At 41.6% G+C, this 23,516-nt stretch overlaps 1 protein-coding gene and 1 long non-coding RNA gene across 2 annotated transcripts; one reads left to right on the top strand and one right to left on the bottom strand.

The window, feature by feature from the left end:
- Positions 1-75: 75 nt before the first annotated feature.
- On the top strand, positions 76-11,229 carry LOC309340179. Its single transcript, XR_014155825.1, has 3 exons — positions 76-161; positions 10,770-10,828; positions 11,115-11,229. It is a non-coding gene; the product is annotated as an uncharacterized lncRNA (long non-coding RNA).
- On the bottom strand, positions 2,417-23,163 carry ASMTL (acetylserotonin O-methyltransferase like). The gene is made up of 13 exons (XM_081858705.1): positions 22,968-23,163; positions 21,114-21,245; positions 20,584-20,631; positions 19,275-19,339; positions 18,238-18,299; positions 14,958-15,066; positions 10,802-11,216; positions 9,332-9,494; positions 8,497-8,678; positions 6,819-6,951; positions 6,034-6,177; positions 5,552-5,674; positions 2,417-3,730 (listed from the first exon to the last, which is right to left on the bottom strand). Exons 1-13 carry the CDS (start codon positions 23,058-23,060, stop codon positions 3,513-3,515), a joined length of 1,887 nt encoding a protein of 628 aa, XP_081714831.1. The 5' UTR covers positions 23,061-23,163; the 3' UTR covers positions 2,417-3,512.
- Between the last annotated feature and the right edge of the window lie 353 nt (positions 23,164-23,516).

Below are 23,516 nucleotides of genomic sequence, written 5' to 3'. Positions count from 1 at the left end.
GCTCGTGAGCTAAATGGCCGGCTCAGGAGGCTCCGCCCGCCGGGCTCCATTGGCGGGGCAGCCGCAAAGAGGAGGGATCCGCGGCCTCGCAGACGCCGGTGGAGGAAGAGGCGGCCTCCTGACGCGCTTCCTTTGCCCAGGAAACCCGCCCACGAAGAGCTGTTGAGTGAATTTATCATTATTATTATTCTTTATTAAATTGGAATGGCGGACCCCGGTGGGTGTTATGACTGGGCTGCGGTCCTCGTCGGAGCTATATCCCCGTTGTGGCTCGAGGGGGAGTTACAGCGGACGTACTCCCGTGTAAAGTGCACGTGTGAGCGCTCCAAGTGCTTTGCTGCGGGGAGCGGAAGCGCGGGCTGCATGGGCCGTTGTGTCAGTGAGTTGGCACGAAGTCAGGCCCGGCTCATGTTGACTCGGGCCTGATCCCCGCTATGCCCCGAGGTTGCAGCACTAAATTCATGAGGTCAATCCCATTGAACTCGCCAGGACTTAATTTGTGTACCCGATGTGTGTTGGGCCGGGAAAAGATTCCGCATTGGGCTTGCTGTGCCAGCAATTCACCCTGTTGGTTATCGTGGGTTATTTTATCAGGACTCTTTTAACCTGGATTGGAGGTAACTTCATCCTGTGGCCTGAACGAGCAGAGTTGAAATGGGTTCTAAACGTATTACAGGAAAGCACTCTGAAATCCCTAATGTTAGTAGACTCCGTTGTGCATTGACAGTATTGCAGTTTAATTGCTTTGTAGAGTCTATCCGTATATTACATCCGTTTTAGATTATGGTCCCATACTATTAATATTACACGGCAAACAGTGCTGAGGCCTGACAGCTTCTGTTTCAACAGGACATGACAGAGAAGAGTAGAAAGATTACAGTGTTATCACTTATGAAACACTGCACTTTCATATATATTGTTGCAAGTCTTTGGCTATTTCCCTTTTGTATGTAATGTATCCTTATGTATTCCCGAGGCCCAGCCTGTTAGTCTGTAGCAGCCAAAACAAGGGAGTCTGAAGGCACAGCTAGAAGACTAATAGATTTATTGTCATGGCATGCGTTTTTGTAGACTTTAAGATGCTGCAACTCTGTTTTTTCATATTAAAATATGTACACATTCACATTGACAGTTACTGCTTTACTGAGCTGTGATTCCACCCCACAAGCTGGGATGGTTCAAAGTTTCACGCAATATTAGATTCTCCTTTACTATTTTTAATTAGGCACATACACTTTATCTTCATCAGCAGGTGGGCTTGGCTTAAGCTTTATCATTTTCACTTGTTAGCTTGCTTTCACAAATTTTTGTATAACCCTTATTTATTCAGAAGTACCCTTGGTTTTATGGGACTTCATAACTAGAAAATAACACAGGATTGCAGCCAAACTACTAAACAACCTTTTTATTTGAAAGCTACAGTTACCAAGAAAACATTTCATTTAACTCAATGGGCCTTCTGAGTAAACTTGCCTAGGTAAAAACAATTTATCAAAAACTGTTGATTTGTTTTGAATTGATACTTTGAATTGATATTTTGACTGTTACTTAGCACTAACAGCGAAATGATTAAGTGATTTCAAAAGAAGGAGGAAATTAAAAAATAGGCTAATTGTAAACAGTGATGATTTATAGCTTTATTTGCATAGTGCTTTTCAAAGAATGAAAGAGACTTCTTTTGTATTAATAGTAAAAATATCAGGAGGCTCATTTTTTATTTCAGAAATGGTTATGCAAATATATCGTAATAAATCATTTTTGGAACTTAAATCATTAACACACTGATTGTTCAAAGATATCTAAAATGAAATTTTCCAATCTTAAAAGGAATAAGAACTAAGTTTTTGACAAATAGACAAATAAACAAGTACCACCAGACATTCTGGATATATAAGTTGCATGTGGAACATGAGGGCGCACAGAGAGGAAACACAATGTAAAAAAACCCCAAAAACTTTTCAGGAGAAATTTTCTATGGTTGAAATGCATATTAAATGGTTACAATATAAAGTGTTCCTTGTTTGATTCATCAGGGAGACCTTTGCTCTGCACACTGCATGTTGTATGAAGGAACTTTGCTAATGCTTTGTATTTATGGTTTCAAGATTAGCTCAAGAGAATAAAAATCCGTAACTCACCTGCTGGTAGTCTTTGGAAAGTTACTATAGTGAGCGTTGAGTAGCTTTCTTCCCTCCTTTTATCAGATGAGAGCAGATAGTATTCTGAACGATTGTATAGCATGGTTCAGGGGGTGAACCAGAGGTCAAAGAAAAAACTTGCATGCCTCCCCTAAAAAACCCCAGTCCAGTCAATTGTAGCAAAGTAAACTGTATATAATCATATTTTGAAACCCACGAAACAATAGAACTAGTCACAAGTTGTTTTGGCACATCTAGAAAGCAATTTATACCTATAGTTTTAAATAAAAACGGTCATTTCTCTATACAGCTTCCTAGGACAGAGAACTGGGAAGGAATACTGCACTGAGAACATTTGATTGAATTCATTTCAAGTTCTCTGAAAAGACATTTTTTTAAAAATCAAAGAGTTATGTATTCATGTTTTTTCTTGAAGTGTTATTTAACTAAATTATTCTGGATCAGAGAGGAGGCCCTAATCACCCACCTCCACCTCCACATTTTGATGCCATTACTGAAATGGAGTGGGATATTTTATGGTATGAAGTTTTATTCCATGCTGACCCACTCCAAATATGGATGTCGTTTCTCTTACATGCCCACTAAACCTGGCATGGATGTTCACAGCGAATTGCTAAGTCACTTATACTTGTTCAGTTTGGGTCCCTAGCTGTTGTTGGACAACAACTCCCATCATACTTGACCATTGGTCCAACTAGCAAGGGATGGTGGGAACTGTAGTCCAACAACAATTGGGGAACCCAGGTTTGAGAAACACTGCACTAGTGAACATTGCTGCACAAGAGAATGTGTGATCTGGTTGTTGGCAACTTTGTTGCACAATAGATTTCACAATCTGTTGGGCAACAAGTTTCCACTAGTGCTACTGTTGCATTGGATTCTTCTTCTGTGCCACATTTAACCTTGCACAGACAGACAATATCTGATACAGCCCTGAATGAACACCTATACCTTTCAAAAACTGCTGTACAGATTGCATGAGAAACTACATAGTAGTCCCGCTGAAGTTAGTGGAACTGTAGCTTTATGCACAGTTTGTTCTCTCTTGTTTCCTTGATGTTTCCTGAGTTTTAAAGAGTGGTTGCAAGGGGCACATGGTAAGAAAAAATAAGCATGTATTTGAAACTAAATTGCCATCAATTATATAAAGGAGCAAGCAATGCATTTCCCAGACAGGGAAAAAAATAGGTCACTGGATTTTCATAGTACTGTTTTAATCAAGAAAAGTAGGACAAGCTTTTATGCACAGTTCAAACTGTAACATGACAACCATTAGTGCAACCCCAAAACAGAAACATCTATACCAATTCCAGCTGGTGGTGGCAGTAAATCAAATTACTTGCTCCATCTAATTTAATGGGTAGATGTTTTCTTAAAACACAAAATTGCATCTAGCAGGTTTCCTGTTATCTTAATCTGCACATTGGTGAATCCGTGTTTCTCCAATAACTGTTTGTACTCCAAGCCAGTTCTTTGCTTGCCTTCCGTCATACTAAGGGACTGCAGGACAGCTCTAGCAGGGCTTGTTTGTTTCTCATCCAGCACAATTTCTGCTACCAGCAAAGCACTGCCTGCATTTAAAGGAAAGAAAGAAAGCAACAACACGGTTTAGTTACAAATTTCTAACTTCAAGTTAGCATTTTGTCTTCTCTTGCTCTACAGGAAGGTTTTTATTTTATTTTATTATTTTATTAAGAGTCAGGAGATTTGTTTCTTTTCCTAAAGTTGCTTTATCTGACTAGAGGTGTTTGTACAGCTATACTAGAAATGTGCAGTTTGAACCAAAAAGAGCAACTGCTGCAGGAAAGAGTCTCACCAGGACTGGGATTGCTGCATGTGTGTGTGTGTGTGTGTGTGTGTGTGTGTGTGTGTGTAGGGAATTCAACACTTTCCCCTGCGCCAATAGCAGCTTCATCCCACTCCTCAATTTTTACCTGGACCCCTAGTGTGGGAAAATCCTGATTCCCTACAGCTGTTTAATTGTTGTGGGGGGGGATGTGCTTACAATTTACATTCCTCAAAATTTACATTGCTATCTGAAGTGCTGGAGGCACTTTGAAGGTACGCATCACTGTCTTTGGTGATGACACAGACCCTAACTTTTTTCTTTTACATGAAGATTTAGTTTTAAATATATTGTTCTTGATTCAAGAGACCGGCTGATTTGTAATGTACCACTCCAGTGTCTTTAATGTTGGAATTTAAAAATAATAAAGTGCCAGCGATATAAGGCTTCATTATCGCATTCATTCCTTCATTCACCACACTGTGGCAGGGCAGTAAAAACCTGCTTTAATTACTGGCTGTACTTGTCTCCTTTCCAGCTATGGAGTCTACATCACCATGTCTAGATATACCCCCCCCCCCTTTTTAGGTGGGGGAGAAAGCAAGTGATCTCCCTGCATCATAATCACTCCACTTTTTGAGAAGACAAAATATTTAACACACAAAATTAGGCGTGTTTAACAGAAGTCCTACTAGTTTCATTTGCAGGTAAGTGTGCACAGGACTGCAACTTAAGATATGTCAAGGACATACTTTAAAACTATTCTGTGAAGCTCTAATCAAAACTGCCATTAAAAAGGTAAAGGTACCCCTGCCCGTACGGGCCAGTCGTGTCCGACTCTAGGGTTGTGCGCCCATCTCACTTAAGAGGCCGGGGGCCAGCGCTGTCCGGAGACACTTCCGGGTCACGTGGCCAGCGTGAAGAAGCTGCTCTGGCGAGCCAGCACCAGCGCAGCACACAGAAACGCCGTTTACCTTCCCGCTATAAAGCGGTACCTATTTATCTACTTGCACTTAAGAGTGCTTTCAAACTGCTAGGTGGGCAGGAGCTGGGACCGAAAGACGGGCGCTCACCCCGCCACGGGGATTTGAACCACCGACCATGCGATCGGCAAGCCCTAGGCGCTGAGGTTTTACCCACAGCGCCACCCGTGTCCCCAAAACTGCCATTAGAAGGATGTTAATAGTTCTTAAGAGCTAATATTCAACTTTTACATGTTTGCAATTGTCCTTTGATACGCTACTTACTGCAATTTTACAGTGAAAAGGACAATTCTCCCCAGAGACTCTGTGTGGAGTTAAACATTATAGGGGAAAACACAGAAAAGAGGTGGCCACATATAATAGCAACCTTACACTGTCTTATAATATTTTATTTTGCACAGTCTTTGGGGAAACAACCCTTTTCACTAGTATTTAATGTATTTTTAATCTTTGTTGGAAGCCGCCCAGAGTGGCTAGGGAAACCCAACCAGATGGGCGGGGTACAAATAAATTATTATTATTATTATTATTATTATTATTATTATTATTATTATTTGCTAAAATAAACTTATTTCATGATATACTAATACAAAGGAAAAGGGGAAAGAGCAGTCAAATCTTACCTGGATTGCAAACAGCATATATTTTGCTAAAGAGTGTGGAAATCTTCTCCTCTGAACAGTCATGTAGAACTCGTGAAAGTATATAAAGGTCTCCTTTTGGAAGATCATCTTTGAAAAAGTCACCTGTTTGAAAAATGCATTTTCATCAATTCTAAAACGAATGAACAAATCCTCATCTCAGCAGCCTTATCAATACCCCAAATATCAAGTCAGTTTTTGAAACAGATCTAACAGTCATGTTCATTAATTTTAGTGGACCTACTCTAAGTTAAACTTGGTTGAATATCACCCTATATGTTATAAGCAGCCCTTTAACACAAATGTTCATCACATATATTCTTTACCAATAATACTTTCACAAGAAACTGAGCATTCAAGGAAGCAAAGATGACTCAACATATAAACTTTGCCTTGTGATAAGCCTCATTTGTATTCACATATGCCAAGATTCTATACACACTGCACCTAAGAGGTATGTTTACCTGACATGAAGGAAACCTGAGCTGGGTTTTGTCTTGAAGGCTGACAGCTGGAGACACTCATGATGATTTCTGGAAGGTCAAATACTGTGACTTTCATCTCTGGGTAGATATGGACCAGCTCATAAGCTAAAGCTCCAGTGCAACCTGAAGAGAGCAAAATATCACAATAGCTCCTGTATTTAGTTCCTCATTTAGTTAAAACTTACTTCTGATGATATTAGCACTCAGTGCTTACCCAGCAGCAGCTATTAAAATCTGCCTAATTATAAAACTTGCAAGATGCTTTCACATATATTCTTTTAGAAGTGAGAAAATGCATTTAAGCTGGTTGTATGGATCATAACATCCTCAACCACTGAGATTTGCTTATAGTGGCTGTCAGGCTGTAAGATTTTCCAAGAAAGATCTTAACCACTCTCTCTGAAAACAAAAAAAGTACTCCCAACACTGGGCTGTTCCAAGCTGCTATGCATTTGCTGTTAATTCTAGAAAGTAATACCTGCATTTCCATCTCAGTAGCTTCATATGTACTTTGATATTCCACCATAAATCTGCATTTAAAATTTACCTAAGTGAACCATGAACAGGCTTAAGTACACCCACAAGAAAACAGAGTTTTCTTATCTATTCCACAGATTCTCTTTGAAGTTCAATGCTTATATTAAGACCAAAGTTATAAGGAAAGATACCCAAGAGGAAGCAAATAACAGAGAATTACATATTCAATGACAACAGGAATTATAATGAATTTTTCCATCAATGCACCCGGATATTGGAATGCCTACCTCCCAAATCACACGCAGCTCTGAACTGTGAAAGGTCAAAAGCCATGGCTACATCTCTTGCTGTTAGTTTGGAAATGCTGTGCATGGCACTCATAAAACGTTGCTTCGCCTCTGTAGTTTGGCAACAGAAATCCTTAAAAACAGAGCAGACCAAAGTTTCTAGACTCATTCAAAAGAATTAGGATATAAACAGAACATATGCAGAGGTGTTAAAAAACACACCTTGAGAACTACTTGCTTTTTCATCCTAAAAAAGAAATAGCCATAGCCACACCACACAAAAGAGAAATGTCATATTTATTTTTATTAATCTTAATATGACCAAAAAAGTGAGTTTCCTTCACAATTTAAGAGTGATAATTCAGACATTTCAGATTATTCTAAAGACCATGTCAACAGAACAGAGAAGTCTACTCTCTGGATTATGTCAGAAAGCCGTGTTCACTGGATTCACTATATATAACATTAGGATTGCCTTACACAACTATTTGCTGCTGCTGATAATTTACTATGATGTAAATAAATTTTTTGTTGGTAATTATAATAAAATTCATTTGGAAAAAGTAAGAAAGAGCCCAGAGTGTTTCTGGAACTCCTATGGTTTTGAATGATCTTCCATATAAAACTTCCTTCCACACCTAAGAACTAGATGACAGGGAGAAGAAGATCTCCTTAACATGTCTGTGTACTATAAACACAGGTGGTTTGTTTTCTGTTATACAGGAGGGGGCATTCTACCATGTGATGGGCAGAAGTGGTACAGCCCAACAAAATTTCCCACCTCAGTAAGAACTAAGCTACGACTCCACTTCATTGCCCAAGAGCTCCAAATAACTGATGGAGGGAAATAGTTTGCAGATCATAGTAATTTTAGGATCTGACATTGAATCCTTGATTTTAGCTTGTATTCAGAGTCAGGTATTTTCCTCAATTTAACTACTACAGTGGTTTACACAAAGCATTTATTTGTCCTCTGCTTAAACCTTACCAGCATAGGACTTTGGGGTTATTTTTTGGCAGTTTTCTATTAATAGATAGATAGAAACTTTACTTGCATTAGCAAACTAACATATACCAGCCCTTATGGTACTATATTGGGCGGTGTGGTGGTGGTGGTGAGAAGAGCCCATTTGCTGGCTGCCAGTATTAAAATGTGTAGCAATATAATCTAATAATATAGATATAATACTTTGGTTAACTCTGAATATTTTGTGTAATTGGTCTGTAGACTGTATCCAATTTGTGTGCCTCCTCTGACAGAAAGCTATTTAATTCAGTAGTCTTCTGTAGGTGAAATGGGTCGAGGTGATCTTCAAAGTTCTGCCGTTCCTGCTACAGTTCCCTGCACATCCCCTGAGCATTTGCTCTGGAGGTTTGGGAGAGCATACATCAGGGCAGGTGGTGAGGAGAGCTGAATGGGAAGAGGGACTTGACAAAAATTGCCACCTTCCCTTTTCTTCTTATGGATGGCTCTGCTGGCTCAAAGAAATTTTCCAGCACAACAGGGACCCCAGTTGCATTATAGGCACCCAACTCTTCAAAAAATTAATTTCTAGGCATACTGTGGCAGCTCACAATCAAAAAATGAAAGTTAAACTTGCCCAGTAGTGACCATCTCCAAAGCACGTAATGTTTTAAACCAAAGCTCTATATAAAGAATGTGTGGATTCTATACTACCTGAATACAATCTTCTGCTTTCTTCTCAAATATTTGGTTCAGCGGAGTCCCCTCTTTGACGGCCAACTCCAAATGTTTATACAGAGGCCATGTGTGGTCATTACAGTACAGAACGTAGTCATGAAGTGAACATTCGCCATCTGATGCTAGATATAAATTTGCCATATCTGTATTGCTGTAACCTTTGAAGACAGAAAATTTTGCAAGATCCGTATTATTCTTCCTTAGTGTCTCTTTTTTCAATTCATTAAGCTAAACCTAACCAGCTGCAAGGGTTTCACAGCTCAGTTGATTTCCACAGATCGGCACAGCTCAGTAAAGAATTTAATTAAACCCAATATTATAATTGCTTCTTATAATCAGTTTGCACATTTCCTTGCCACTGAAAGATGCAATGTGATGTTAAGAAAACGACACTGCAGCCCTAAAAATGCATTGTTTTCAAATGACAAAGTTCAACCTGAGTGCAGTAGTGTGCAAGTGGAAGCATGGGAAGTGTCCCAGGGACAGACAGGCACTTCTACCCACAGGACATACTCACACTGACCAAAGTGTTGGTCCAAAATATTTTGAGCACTGGGGTAGGAAATACAACCCCTTAAAAATAAAAAAGAGAGCCGCAGACACCAGAATAGTTTGGCCTTAAGTGTTGCTTTTTCTAAGGCTGTGCTAAGTTAATCAGGAAATCATATTTGACTCATTTCTCTAGACACACTTTTTTGTTCTTCACCGTTACATATGCCTGTAGTCTAGCCAACAATCCAATTGCATGAAGGTCCTGCTACAAGTTCCTTTTCATTCCCCACCCCCAAATGTTTTAGAGAAGAAGGCTCACCTAGATGGTTCTTGTCCAATAGGCCAAGAGAAGTACAGGCATCAAGTAATCTTTCTGTGCCACACACCGAGGTTTTAAGTTTATTAGCAGCTTCCATAGCTGTCAAGGTGCCCTTATCTTTCAGAATATCAAATACTTTCAGCTTAGATGCCACAAACAAAGCCTGCGGACATGAAATGTACATTGATTACTAAAAGAAAAACTTATCAAGGCAATCCATAAGCTACTAAGTCACATCAGTGCCTGGGTTAGCTGCTCCAGCCCCACTTTGGGCTACGCTATTGTGGATGGAAGTTCAGCTGCTGAAATTTGTTACTGATCACGACATCCAAGAGATTATGGGAGACAAACAGTAGTCACTTGAAAACAAGAACATGTGGAACTGTTTACTGATTTTTCTTTCACTGTCACTTCTGTCAGTTCGTTCTGGTTATCTATCAAAATACAAGCCACGGTAAGGATATTACAGAGGAAATGATGGTTGCTAGCCTTGGCTGAAACAGACACCTGTTCACAAGACTTCATGGCCGCTTAACGTTTTTAATGCTGAATTTTAATCTAAAAATGTACCTTGCTGAATACTAAGGGTATCCAAAAAAATGTGTAGTTGCCAAGCATTCACAACAGAAGAATCTAGATATATTTTTAAAGAGAAACAAGAGGTCTATAAAGGCATTTTTAACTATGAAGCAGTTGTCAGTGAGTCAGTAGATGCCAATTGGTTTTTCATTTTGTACCAAAGCTGCCTGGTATAACTAGGTCAGACAATTTTTTTCTATCTGTCCAGAATTGTCTATTCTGAGTGGCGGGGGCTCAGGACTTCAGGCAAAAGTCTTTCACATCACCTTCCATCCGATTCTGGATAAGCAGGGGATTGAATCTGAGACCTGCAGCAATAGACTTGGGCAATATATGATGGTTTGCCCAACAACCAAGCGGAGAGAAGTAATAATTTCAACTTTTTCTTAAAAATTAATGACCAGCTTCAGGTTACTTCATTGCCATTCCAGGTAGGGTAGGAGAATGGAGAAGAGAGAAGAGGTGTGGGTTTGGGTGTAGCAATGATGAGTTAGGGCACTGAGTCTATGTCGTGTCAACAGCCACCTCCCATTTGCAGCAACAGAGGGAGAGTTTTGTAGTGGTATTTACAAACATCTCAGGCTGCTTTCAGATCTTCACAAAAGATCTCTTATTTACCCTTGACCAAGTATTTGAGCAACTAAGAAATGTAAGAACCAGCATATAAAGAATTGCAGCTGTAAACATACTCTTGTTCACTAAAAATTCATTGTATCATAATGGACAAACCTGTACAAACAGAATAAAACCTGCTTTTTCCAGGTCTCTGGAGCTCAGGTTATTGTCCTTTAATGCAGGCACATTCCCCAAGCCCACAGGTGCCATATTCCATAAAATTAACAAAAACTTTTTTTTGCAGATCTATATACAAAAGAACAAAAGATGGGATACCTTTGATGCTCTGAAGCCATCCAGAAGGTGAGTGAGTTTAGATGGGAATTGTGTTGCATTTTCTATTATTCCATTCTGACTTTCCACAGGTGTGTTGCAAGAATGACTGCTCTTTATGCACTTTTCCAGGCTGTGGGGGACTCCACCACCGTTTCTCTTCTTAGCAGCTTCAAACTGTGTGTGGTTATCTGAAGAGTCACATTCCCCATCACTTAGAATCTCAAAAGTCTCTACTGAAGGGATAGAGTCATGCTTTATGTGATGGATAGTGTGCTTTGGGGGCGGATAATATAATTCTGCTAACTTTTTGCAGAAGCGATTCAAAGGAAACCCCACCACGTTCAAGAAGTCTCCGTGAACATATTCCACTAACATTCCCCCAAGTGCCTGGATCCCATAGCCACCAGCTTTGTCCCTAGAGAGAAAGTTAAAAAAATAAATTGAAGCAGCACTTGGATGGAAAAGGATCGGGTATCTTAGTTTCACCTAGACATTATTCTGCATTACGTATTTCAAAAGCTAAACATTTTGTGCAGGATCTGAAAATATAGAGAACCAAATAAAGAGTTTATGCTCAGTGGATTTGTTGTCTTGTATTTACATTGTGAAGTTGACCCAACCATGAAACTGTTTGACACTTCCCTTGAGTTCGAAAGCAGTTCAGGGGGCATAAGGGGCAGCCATTTATGAAAAACATGTCTAAAGCCTTCTGGAACTCGTAAACTAGTGTTGCATTTTGGACTCACAGTTACCCATGGAGATGCAGGTCAATTCTGTGTCCACAGCAGCTGTCTACCAGCTCCATCTAGTATGCCAGCTGAGACCCTACCTGCCTGCCGGCTGTCTTGCCAGAGTGGTACATGCTCTGGTTATCTCCTACTTGGTTTACTGCAATGCACTCTATGTGGGGCTACCTTTGAAGGTGACTCAAAAACTACAACTAATATAGAATGCAGCTTCCAGACTGGTGACTGGGAGCAGCCGCCAGGACCATATAACCTCAGTCCTAAAGGATCTACATTGACTCCCAGTACGTTTCTGAGCACAATTCAAAGTGTTGGTGATGATCTTTAAAACCCTAACAGCTTCGGCCCTGTATATCTAGAGGAGTGTCTCCATTCCCGCTGATGTCCAGCTCCAAAGGTCTTCTGGCTCATTGCAAGAAGTGAGGTTACAGGGAACCAAGTAGAGGGCCTTCTTGGCGCCCTCCCTGTGGAACACCTTCCCATCAGATGCCAAGGAGATAAATAACTTTATGACTTTTAGAAGGCCTTTGAAGTCATCCCTGTATAGGGAGGTTTTAGATATTTGACATTTTATTGTGTTCTTATATTTTGCTGGAAGCTGCTTAGAGTGGCTGGGACAACCCAGTCAAATGGGTGGTATAGTATTACTATTACTACTACTACTACTACTACTACTACTACTACTACTACTATTACTACCAGGTCTGAACCTGGTTAACTTCAGCAACTCTGTGACAACAAGAGCACCTAGGACATTCATTATGACTCTTTGCTAACCCATAATACTATATGGAGCCTTCAAGAGCCCAGATGCAGAAAACAGTCAAATGGCTTAATTAAGAATGCATCTGTGGCGTAATAGTATATAGGGTTTTCACAGCTATTTATAGCCTTCTAGACACAATTCAAAATGCTGGATTTGGTGTATAATGCTTCTAATTCCCTGCTCAGTGACTAGTAGGCTCAGCAAAACCCAAGGACCAATGTAGCATCTAAACAACATGTCTTAAAGGTGCCACTGAACCTTCAGCAAAGTAATGCTGCTGTTAGCTGGTATGTTAACTGCTTAAGAAAAGAAGAGCAGAGTAATAGTGTTCTAGAAGCAGGTGTGGCTTGTTTCTCTTTCTCCTTCAAGGTAGAATGTTGTGTTAAGAACCCCCCCAATTTCTGCTTCATATCTACATACATAAGCAGACATCTATTTTTATATCTGTGCCGGATGGGGTGATATGAGCTAGAGGAGTAGATAAATCAGTTTCAGTACACACTTTCATTACTCTTAATGGAAGGCAATAAATCCAGGAAGCCCTTTGGATTTTCCCACTGCTCACAAAAGGAGAAGAAACGGTACACAGTCATCTAAAAATAAATTCAGTTGTGGAGAACACATAAGCTTGCCTAAATTCTTGTTGCAAAAGACTTTCCCCCTTTGTTCTCATCAAGCAGACAGAACTGTAAGGCCCTAATGTGCCATGCTGAGGCTGATTTCTAAACCCAGAGGGTTTGGGTCATTCCGTTTAAAGGCTGATTGACTTCTGTTTCATTTTGAGATCTCATGAACTTTTGACCCGTCTAAAGCACACGAGTTTAATTATGGGCAAGCCACAAAATCCTGGCAGGAAGGGAATCAGCTAAATCCATCACCAATCCCTCCCAAACACTGTGCCAGGGCAGAATTTGCTTATTGATTTGCACAGAAAGATCAAGGCCTGAACATCTGTAGTCTAAACATCTCTCTCGGTTGCAAGACTGAAGTTCATCCTAAAAATCCCTAGCATTTACTATGCAAATGACACAATTCTGATCAGTAACATGCTCTCAACAAAGATTTAAAAACATGCTAGTTTGAGCACTAAAAAAATATCAGAATTTCCCACTGGCAAAAATGGCAATACAAAGGTCCGTATAGTTAAAGCTATGGTTTTCCCAGTAGTGATGTATGGAAGTGAGAGCTGGACCATAAAGAAGGCTGATCGCCAAAGAATTGATGCTTTTGAATTATGGTGCTGGAGGAGACTCTTGAGAGTCCCATGGACTGCAAGAAGATCAAACCTATCCATTCTTAAGGAAATCAGCCCTGAGTGCTCACTGGAAGGACAGATCATGAAGCTGAGGCTCCAATACTTTGGCCACCTCATGAGAAGAGAAGACTCCCTGGAAAGGACCCTGATGCTGGGAAAGATTGAGAGCACAAGGAGAAGGAGACGACAGAGATGGTTGGATAGTGTTCTCGAAGCTACCAGCATGAGTTTGACCAAACTACGGGAGGCAGTGGAAGACAGGAGTGTCTGGCGTGCTCTGGTCCACGGGGTCATGAAGAGTTGGACACGAATAAATGACTAAACAACACCAAAGCTAAGTTAGCAACTATTTGCATCTCATTTTTTTAGTCACCTAGATATGACACACAGATACCAACATAAGTGAGGTGTTCACAGGCACTAGGAATTCTGATCTCCCTGCCTTCCTAAAGCAGTTCCCTGTGATTCTCCAAAAAGTCAGAGACCTTTGATACAGAGGGGGAAACTACAGTCAGGATGGGGCATCTTGTATGCCCCAAGGTAGTTTTTTAAAATCATCATCCAATGTGATGTTGGTTTTTCGGGGACCTTGAAAAATCATGTAAATTCAACAGGCTCATTTTTAGTTCTATTGGATGAGACTTTCACCCAAACCCCACAGAAAAGGAAAGTATGTGTATGTGTGTGACTGGTGGAAGAATAACCCAAGAGAGAGAAGCCACCTTGAGTCCCGTCAGGAAAAAAGGCAGGGAATAAATAAATATAGTAATAATAATACCTACAGGCTCCAAAAGATCCAGCCCTGGCCTAGATGTTCAAATCATGTTTAATAATGAACAGGGTAACATTTAGGAAGGATGGAGGGGCAAGCTCCTCTTCACTTTGATTTTCAGGCCACATGTAGTTATTCTTCAGGAGAACCTATGTTTTTGGCAATTTGTTCTATGCCCCTGTATGACTGTCACATACAACTAAAGTATGTCTGCAAAGCTGAAACATCAAAGGCACAAATCCAGTTTTCCTCAAGATAAAAAAAAAAGGAGGGCAAGAGAGAGACTGGTTGTCTTGATAACAGTGTTATATCTATGATGTAGACTAAACAAATGCTTTTGATATATCCTGTTTTCCACATTCATTCTTTAACATATAGTAGGCCTTTGAATTCTGCTACCAATTTTTTCCTGCCCTCACCCTCAAAATCCCAAACTGTTCTCGCTCCCTCTTGCTAGATGACAAACCAAACATATTATTTTATGCAATGTTACATATTCCCAGACTAAACTCCCTTTTTGTTTCATGTGCTACACAAACAGCTGGTTTTCCCCACACAACAAGCCATCTATAGTGATTAGGTTTGCATTCAAATCCGCTCCCAACTATTGTGCTTACATGGGCTCACCACTGTGAATATACTCCCATAAGAGTTCTTCGGAGAGTGCAGAAAACTTAACTTTGGTTTCTTCATAGAAATCTGTGACTTCAGTCTCTAGCTGATTATCTAGAAAAAGAAAAACCACTGATTTTAAAACAATGACATATCTGATGAACACCAGCAGTTTTAAAGCATTTTTATTATGAATACGTTACACTGCAGTCAGTAGGCCTGCATTTCCAAATTCAAATCCAAATTATGCTGCAATGAATACATGGATCTTCTACACATAAACATCCTTCCAGTTACTTCAATAAAATGAGATGCTAGTTTATAAATATCCCTCTAAATATTGGTGAGGCATTTGATGCAATCTGTTGAAAACTGGCTTTATATTTCCCTTGCCCTTCAAGTCAAGGATGTTCTTCTGTACTGATCTGCAGTGCAGATCTTTGTTAACATTCTGGAGGCAGCAGCAATATACAATGAGCTAAATAGCTGCAGCATAGATTGGTGCAAATGATAGTGGAAGCTATAATAATAAACATTATTACAGACTGAAGGAACATCATAATTTGGTGTTAACTTATATGCTCTTCAGTACCAGCATGCGTAGTTTAATAAAAACAAAACATGCTTTCCAAAGGCTCACTTACTCATTTAAATTGGATAACATGCAAAACAGTGGGATAAGTTATATTTGGCAGCTGTACTACAAACTCTTTTACACAGGATCGGGCATACTCAAGTAGGCCTTTGACTCTCTCTCCTTTGAACTAAAGGCACATTACAAACTGCTTTCAAAAACATGCTCCATTCTTTATTTTATTTTTTAATGGGTAGCCTTTGGGTACAGAGATCTCCTTTTTGAGAAACAATTCCAAAACAAAAACAAAAACCCAACCTTTGGGCATGTGAAATAAGTTGTGCAGCTCTTTGGAGACTAGCCTTTGTTTTGCATTAAAAAGAGAAAATCTTATTCAGGTTGAAATGTTATCATTATCCGGATAATCAGTTCTGGTACCCACCCAGAATCTACAGCATGTTTCCCAACAGTCAACACTAAACTCTTGGTGCTGCTGCTTGAGAAGAAGCCCATTGCAGGGCCTGTGAGTTAAAATCCACCTGCCTCCTGGGCAGAGCTCTAGAGAAACTATCATAGTCAGACCTGGAACTGAGCTTTGCTTTCCACCCAGCCCAGTCTGCAGCACCTTCTCAAACAGTCACCATTATCGCTTTTGGGAGAAGGAGCAGCATCACTGGACCTGGGCTGCCTTGTGGGATGTTCTCCATATAAACCAACAACAACCCCCATCAATGATGCAGCAGCTCTTTTAATGCACAACTAGGCATTTCGGAGGTGGCTGCCTGGCAAGAGCATTAGATATATTTTTGTATCAGTGCTACGGCTTGCTTGTTGCTGCATCATTTTCATTTAGTTTGGCCTCTTTTATCCCACTGAACATTTGATTTCCTAAGCCGGAAAGCCTTTTGGGAGCAAGCATATTAGCACCAAGGAAAAACTACTGAAAGCCACTTTTGAGTCTTTAAGATAGAAATCAAATGAATAAATACAACTTTATTGTTCTGGGGCTATGATATGACTTTAAACTCCTCAATGCTCCAACATTTGGAGTTTATCCCCTGTTTTGACAAACATTGTGGCTGTGATCCTATACATATTTTCCTGAAAGTAAATCTCCTTAATCAATGGGATTTGCCTGAGTAGACATTCAGGGCCACAATGCAATGCAATGCAATAATCCATTTTATTTTGAGGGGCAAGGATAGAACATGGGAACAAGACATGTTCAGTGGGAATGCATGTAGCGGGTTGCTGTGAAAAGGCAAAGATTCTGATTTATGCTGGTGATACTGACTGCATGTTCTGTTTGGTGCTTCTGGACTGTCTTCAGCCACTAGAACAATTCTAGTTGTCTGCCTACAATCACATCTGATTCTGCGATTTACTGCCATTGTGTTCATGTGAGCGGGGAGTAAATAAAGGTTGACGTCACCTTGCCAAAATAATCACCTAGGTTGGCTTTACTGTCTTTTGCCTGATCAATCATATGCTCCTCAGTGACCTTCAACTGAGTTCAGCATTTGGGGGAAAGGGGATTAATTACTGGGAATTTCTGGAAAGATAAATACATGAAACTGGGTCACGGTGTGAATGTCAACACGTTTGCAAGCAGAATCAACATGGAAGTTGTCAAGCCAAGTCACAGCCAGCAAGGCAAGAAATTGGCAAGGACAACAGATACAAACCCTAACTCAAAGTGTTTTACTATGAATAGGAAGTTGACAGTGCCCAGTTCTATTATAGTTAGATTCAACTTATTTCTAGATCTGAGACCTGCTTAAAATGCTTGTTATCATTTTGCCTGTTACTGTGTTAGTTCTCCTAACCTTCCAGTGTCAATTTTGGGGTGGCACGTGGTTTGGGGAGATGGGGTCCCACTACACTAGCAGACATCCTTGAATCCAGCCCTTTGTGTTTTCCAGCAGATGCCACAAGCCTCAACAGAAGCCACTGAGGTGCCATCACATACCCCTTGGGCTGGGGTGTCTGATATCCACCCACTTCAAAATGAATTCTCAAGAAGAGTTTGGATTTGATATCCTGCTTTATCACTACCCGAAGGAGTCTCAAAGTGGCTAACATTCTCCTTTCCCTTCCTCTCCCACAACAAACCTCTGTGACGTGAGTGGGTCAGAGAGACTTCAGAGAAGTCTGACTAGCCCAAGGTCACCCAGCAGCTGCAAGTGGAGGAGCGGAGGAGCGAATCCAGTTCACCAGATTACGAATGTACCACTCTTAACCACCACACCACACTGGCTCTCAACACTTCTAAGCAATTCCATTCATCACAAAGTGCTGTCCTCTAAAAACACTGGATGCTATCCAACTCAGAGCAGACCCACTGAAATATGAATGGACTTAACTCAGTCATGTTCATTAATTTGAATGGATCTACTCCGAGTAAAACTTAGTTGGCTATCACCCAATGTACTCCTCAGTGTGAACAAAGAGAGAAAAGCCAAACTCCTGCAGTCTTCCGATGCACGCAGACACTAAAGTCCCCCACTTGGTGACTTTCAAATGAGGTTAGACTGCAAATACCATCATTCCTTACCCTAATGGCCATATTGACTGGGGCTAATGGGAGTTGCAGCCCAACAACATTTGGAGGCTTCTGGGTTGGGGAAGATTTCACTGACAAGTAAGTAGGCTACAGGGTCAAATGAGACTTTGATTCGCCACAAGCATCTGTATTCGTTCTTACCAATTACCTTTACTGCTGCAGTGCACAATTGCGACACCTGTGAAAACACTGTGCTCCTTGCCACTCAGCCTGCGAGAAAAAGCAGATATATTTATGCTGCAGCCAATTTGCACTAATTTTTTGGAAATCTAACACTTGAATTTGTTTGAAAAACAAATTCTGCTTATTTATGAATGATGCAGCAATGTTGGCAATCTACTCAATTTTATAGCCTTACAAACAAGGCAAAGCTAGGCACTTAACTTTGATTCTGTTTTATTCTCCCACCGAACTGAATGGGGCTTCAAAGTGCTTGACTTTGGCTGGATTGCGTTTACATTGATTGCTACCTCTGAACTGAAGTACTACTGAAAACATGAAAAAGGCACGAGAACCAGGCACAAAATGATACCTTTCTCTCCTTATCTAAATGAAAAACAGACATAAAATTTGAAAGCATTGGTGAGAAAAACTAACTGGTGTGCTATACTTTGGGCGTGAGGTCTCATTTTATGTTTTTAACAATTAGATTTATAAACTACTTAATCATGAAACTCTCTAAGCAGTGCACATTACAAAATATTGGTAAGTTCTCTTCTAATGTGTGACTAGGCAAGAGAAACTTTTATAGGAAACTCAACTATGCAATAAGTAGCCATGGTCAAATTAGGTCCAATTTGATTACGCAAAACAATAGGTCCAAGCATGGATTAAAATAAAAGCTTGATGCTTTCACAAAAATGTATCACAGCCTGCCTGCTGTGATTCACACACAGGTGTGTTTATGGTTGTATTTGACAAGCAGATTTAAAAAGTGATCCAGAGATTAATCTGAAACAGAGCTAGCCTGTTATGAGCTGTGGGAATAACTACACAAGAAATGCAGGTAACTGTAATAGATGCATTTCCCCAACAAATGAAACTACATGCTTATCATTCTTATGAAGGGCAACTGAAAAGCATATCTCAATCGAGTAATTTTTCATTTGCTTTTCATATCTACAAATAAGGCCGACAATGGCAGTGTAACATGGTTAGAAATAAGCAGTGATTTGAAGTACAAACTTTGAAAGCATCCTATATGCATCTTGTTTGTCCACTGGTTTCTCCAAAATCTGTTCTTCTATTGTCTGAAATGGGAATAAATATATTTAAATATGTATATTTGCATACACTTGTCAAGGGAAAGCCTAGTTCTCTCCCATAGAAGAGTTGCTACTTGAGGTGAAATAAGGACATAGGAAGCTACTTTATACCAAGTCAGTCCAATGGCCTATCTAGTTCAGTGTTGTTGACACTTACAGTTTGGCAGCAGTTCACCAGCATTTCAGACAGGAGTTTTTACTATCCTGCTCTGGACTTTTTTCATTTAAAGTGCCGTATTTTTTGCTCTATAAGACGCACCAGACCACAAGGCACACCTAGTTTTTGGAGGAGGAAAACAAGAAAAAAAATATTCTGAATCTCAGAAGCCAGAACAGCAAGAGGGATCGCTGCGCAGTGAAAGCAGCAATCTCTCTTGCTGTTCTGACTTCTGGGATAGCTGTGTAGCCTGCATTCGCTCCATAAGACGCACACACATTTCCCCTTACTTTTTAGGAGGGAAAAAGTGAGTCTTATAGAGCAAAAAATACGGTATCTACTGTACAACTCAAGCTACAGTCCTTCTCCACTTAAACTCAACTCCTTTTCACCCTGGGATATTTTTACATATTAATGATTAGCTACTTTGCTTTCTGTCTGTGTACAAAGCACTTAAAGTAAACACTGCAGGTGATAAGCGTTTAATTCCATGCACAAGTAAAAGCAGGAAGTCTAGGAAAGAGCTATTTAAACCCTGGAGTTAAAAAAAGCACATTGATGGAAGCTTGGGCTGGCTGGTTTGGCATACCCAATTTCTATCGTGCAATTATAAGTACATGCAACTTCCGCTTTCCAAAAAAAAATGTGTTCCTAGGAAATTGTTCATTAGGTGAGCGTTTGCATGATGAGCTGACAATTTCCATTATTTCCTGACGATTTCCATTATTGGCTGCAGCCAATCAGCAAAAGAGAGACAAAAAAACCCCCTGATTTGTCCCATCCCTCCTGCTCTCTGATTTGTCTGATCTCTCCCCCATCCCTCTCTCCTTGATTTCTGCCCAAAAACGATTGCCATCAACCAGCAAAGCACAAACAAGTAAGGAAGTGGCAAACTCTGGCTGTTTGGACACCTGAATCAGTGGGGTGTGTCGCATGGTTTGGGAACAATTCTTTCTGTTTGGATAAGTGAATTTCTGTATTGCGAGTGAAAGCGGGACCTGCGTGTGTTGATAAAACAAGAGTTGCTAATTAGAGAGATTCTAGTTTTCAGCTGCTGGTGTCTATGACTTACCACTATGGTGTCTGCCCCTATAACGACATCGGGTGTTCTAAGATGTTTCTGAAAAATAAAAATGCATTTTGTTCAGTTTTCCACCTTGACCATAACTTAAACTAACGGTTGGGAAATTAAACAGCAAGTTGGGAATAAGCACAATAGAAGCAATCTTGAACTGATTTAGACTGCATCCAGCTTTCCCATCAACCATTAAATAAAACAGTTATGCTAAAGGTGTCACATGAGGGGGTTCTGTGAGGACTTGGCACCTGCTTGGTCCAATCCCTAGTGCACAACTGTCTGGAACAGGAAGCCTTCCTGTACTACTGTACTATAGATTAAATGTCACCCTAATGTCACATGGACACAACTAATTGTTAGCATGCCCCATCTCAAACACTCATGCACTTCTGTAGTTACATAGTTCGTTGTTAATAAGCCAAGTTCAATAAACCAAGATGTAGGGATCTGGACTGCAACAGCAAAGAGTTTGACAGCATTTTTAAAGCATCGTCTCGGACAATGGAGGTCCGTATATGGCTTACCAGATGCATTCTGTTTGCCACTTCAAGCGCCTTTTGCCTTGCAGTTTCTACAGCATATTCAAAAGGAGCTGCGAAAGATGACTTCTCAAGCGTCTCTTTGAACCAGGAGGGAACAACTTCAAACCGGAGGCCCTGTTAGAGACACTAAGTTATTTCAGCAATAAATCTTACAAAACTTGAAGGCTATGTGGATGCTCTCTGCTTAAGGTGCTGGTGGAGGGACTACTGAACTGGCTAGCGGCTACTGAAAGCATTTATCTCCATGACTCTGGAGGCATGGTTGGAAACCAGCTGCTGGAAATCATGGGAGGGGAGAGCGCTCTTGTGCTTGAATCCTGTTTTCAGGTTTCCCACAGGCATCTGGTTAGCCACTGCGAGAACAAGATGCTGGCTTAGACAGGCCATTGGCCTGATATAGCAGGATCCCTGCATGATCTATTGTCTAATCCTCTTTTAAAGGTAAAGGGGCCCCTGACCATTAGGTCCAGTGATGGCCGACTCTGGGGTTGCGGCGCTCATCTCGCTTTACTGGCTGAGGGAGCCGGCGTACAGCTTCCAGGTCATGTGGCCAGCATGACTAAGCCGCTTCTAGCGAACCAGAGCAGTGCATGGAAATGCCGTTTACCTTCCCGCCGGAGCAGTACCTATTTATCTACTTGCACTTTGACGTGCTTTCAACTGCTAGGTTGGCAGGAGCAGGGACCCGTCGTGGGGATTCAAACCGCCGACCTTCTGATCGGCAAGTCCTAGGCTCTGTGGTTTAACCCACAGTGCTACCCGCACTCCTTAATCCTCTTTTAAAGCCATCCAAATTGGTGATCATCGCAGCCTCCATTGGGAGCAAATTCCACAGCTGAACTAGTGTATCGAGTACTTTCAAAGACTTCAAAATGTGTGAGAACTGAATGCACCTTTGAAGACCTGCCATCTCATTGCACTCTGTGCCACTGTCTCCCCCCCCTTCCCTCCCCCCTGGAATGTTGTGGGGGGGGGAGCTGTCTGTAGTGCAGCCTGCTATCCTGGGTCTGAGTCCAACCCATGGTGAACTTGCACAACAGCACCTTCATTTCATCTCATAAACTATTTTACAGGCTGCAGACATGAACTTTCCATCGCACTCAACATCCATTTATTTCCTCGCCGCACTTTTAGCCAGATGAACTTGAAAACTTGCTCCTTTCTTTAGAACTTGCTTTTGAATCCCCACCCCAATAACTGACACAAAGGTTTGTCTGAATTTTTTGTCCCCTTTGAAACAGAGGCTCGTCCAAACGACAGATGTGCTATTTGTGGCTAGGGCAGTGGCTCCAACACATGCAGAGTAGGATTTTAGGACACTAATATATCCTGAGCACTTCGTTGCTGCTTCATTGCAGGACCAAAAGTGGAGGGCTGTGTGTGTGAGAGAGTGAGAGCGAGAGAACATTAAGCCCTGGCTCAGAGTAGGGTTGCCACAAAATGAACTTTTTTGCGGGGGGGGGGGCAGACTTTTTTTGGGGGGGGGAGCAGAACCGCAGATTTGTATTATTTTTTTCCTGATAAGTAGTTGGGAAGAAAGTGGCTGCCAATGGGATTCTCAGCGTCCCCTCCCTCTCTCCCTCTTGAGCTGTCAACCTGGCAGGCAGGAATTCAAGCGGTGCAGCCAAGATGCAGTGATGGGCTGTTTATTAATATCGTTACAAGTTATTTATCAATCGCCTTCCAAACCACCATCTCAAGGCGACTTACACGCAGCAGCCCCCCTGGCGGAAAGGAAGGCAGGGGCCACCCGGGGGACGGGCGGTGCCAAGCGGGGCGCAGGAGCCGCGAGAGCGCACAGGCTGCCCCGGCGCGCAGCGAAGGCGGCACACTCACCGCGTTGGTGAGGATCTCCTGGCGGCGCGGAGAGGCGCTGGCCAGCACCACCCTCTTGTGGACCAGCTTCCCGATGACGGGGTTCAGGACCATGGCTGCGGCGGGACCGGACGGCCGCGGGAAGGACGAGCCGACGGAGAGGAGAGGAGGGAGCCAGCCGGCGCCTTTATCGCGGCGCACTTGGGGGAAGCGGCGAGGGGCGGAGTCCTCCAAGCCTCTCCTCCCCAGTTTGCGCGGAGGGGAGGGAAAGAGCACCCTCTCCTTCCTTCCCCCAGTGGGCGGCTGTTGCTACTGTGGCTTAGGAAAGACGTTTTTCATGCCTTGTAGATGCGGGGGGTGGGGGGAGTGCCCTAGAGATTATTGAGCAAATAAGGGGCAATATCTGTTTGAAACACAGACAGTATCTCAAGGGGGTGGGGGTGCATTTAAAAACGCAGCAACTAAGCATGACATTGTTTTCTATTTCTGTCACTTGGTAACACTGGGCTTAAAGGTAAAGGGACCCCTGACCATTAGGTCCAGTCGTGGCCAACTCTGGGGTTGCGGCGC

This window comes from Podarcis erhardii (genome assembly GCF_964252035.2).
Source record: "Podarcis erhardii genome assembly, chromosome: 4".
Classification (NCBI taxonomy): Eukaryota; Metazoa; Chordata; class Lepidosauria; order Squamata; family Lacertidae; genus Podarcis; species Podarcis erhardii.
The sequence above is the reverse complement of the archived record's forward strand: the minus strand, read 5'-3'. Positions and strand labels throughout refer to the sequence as shown.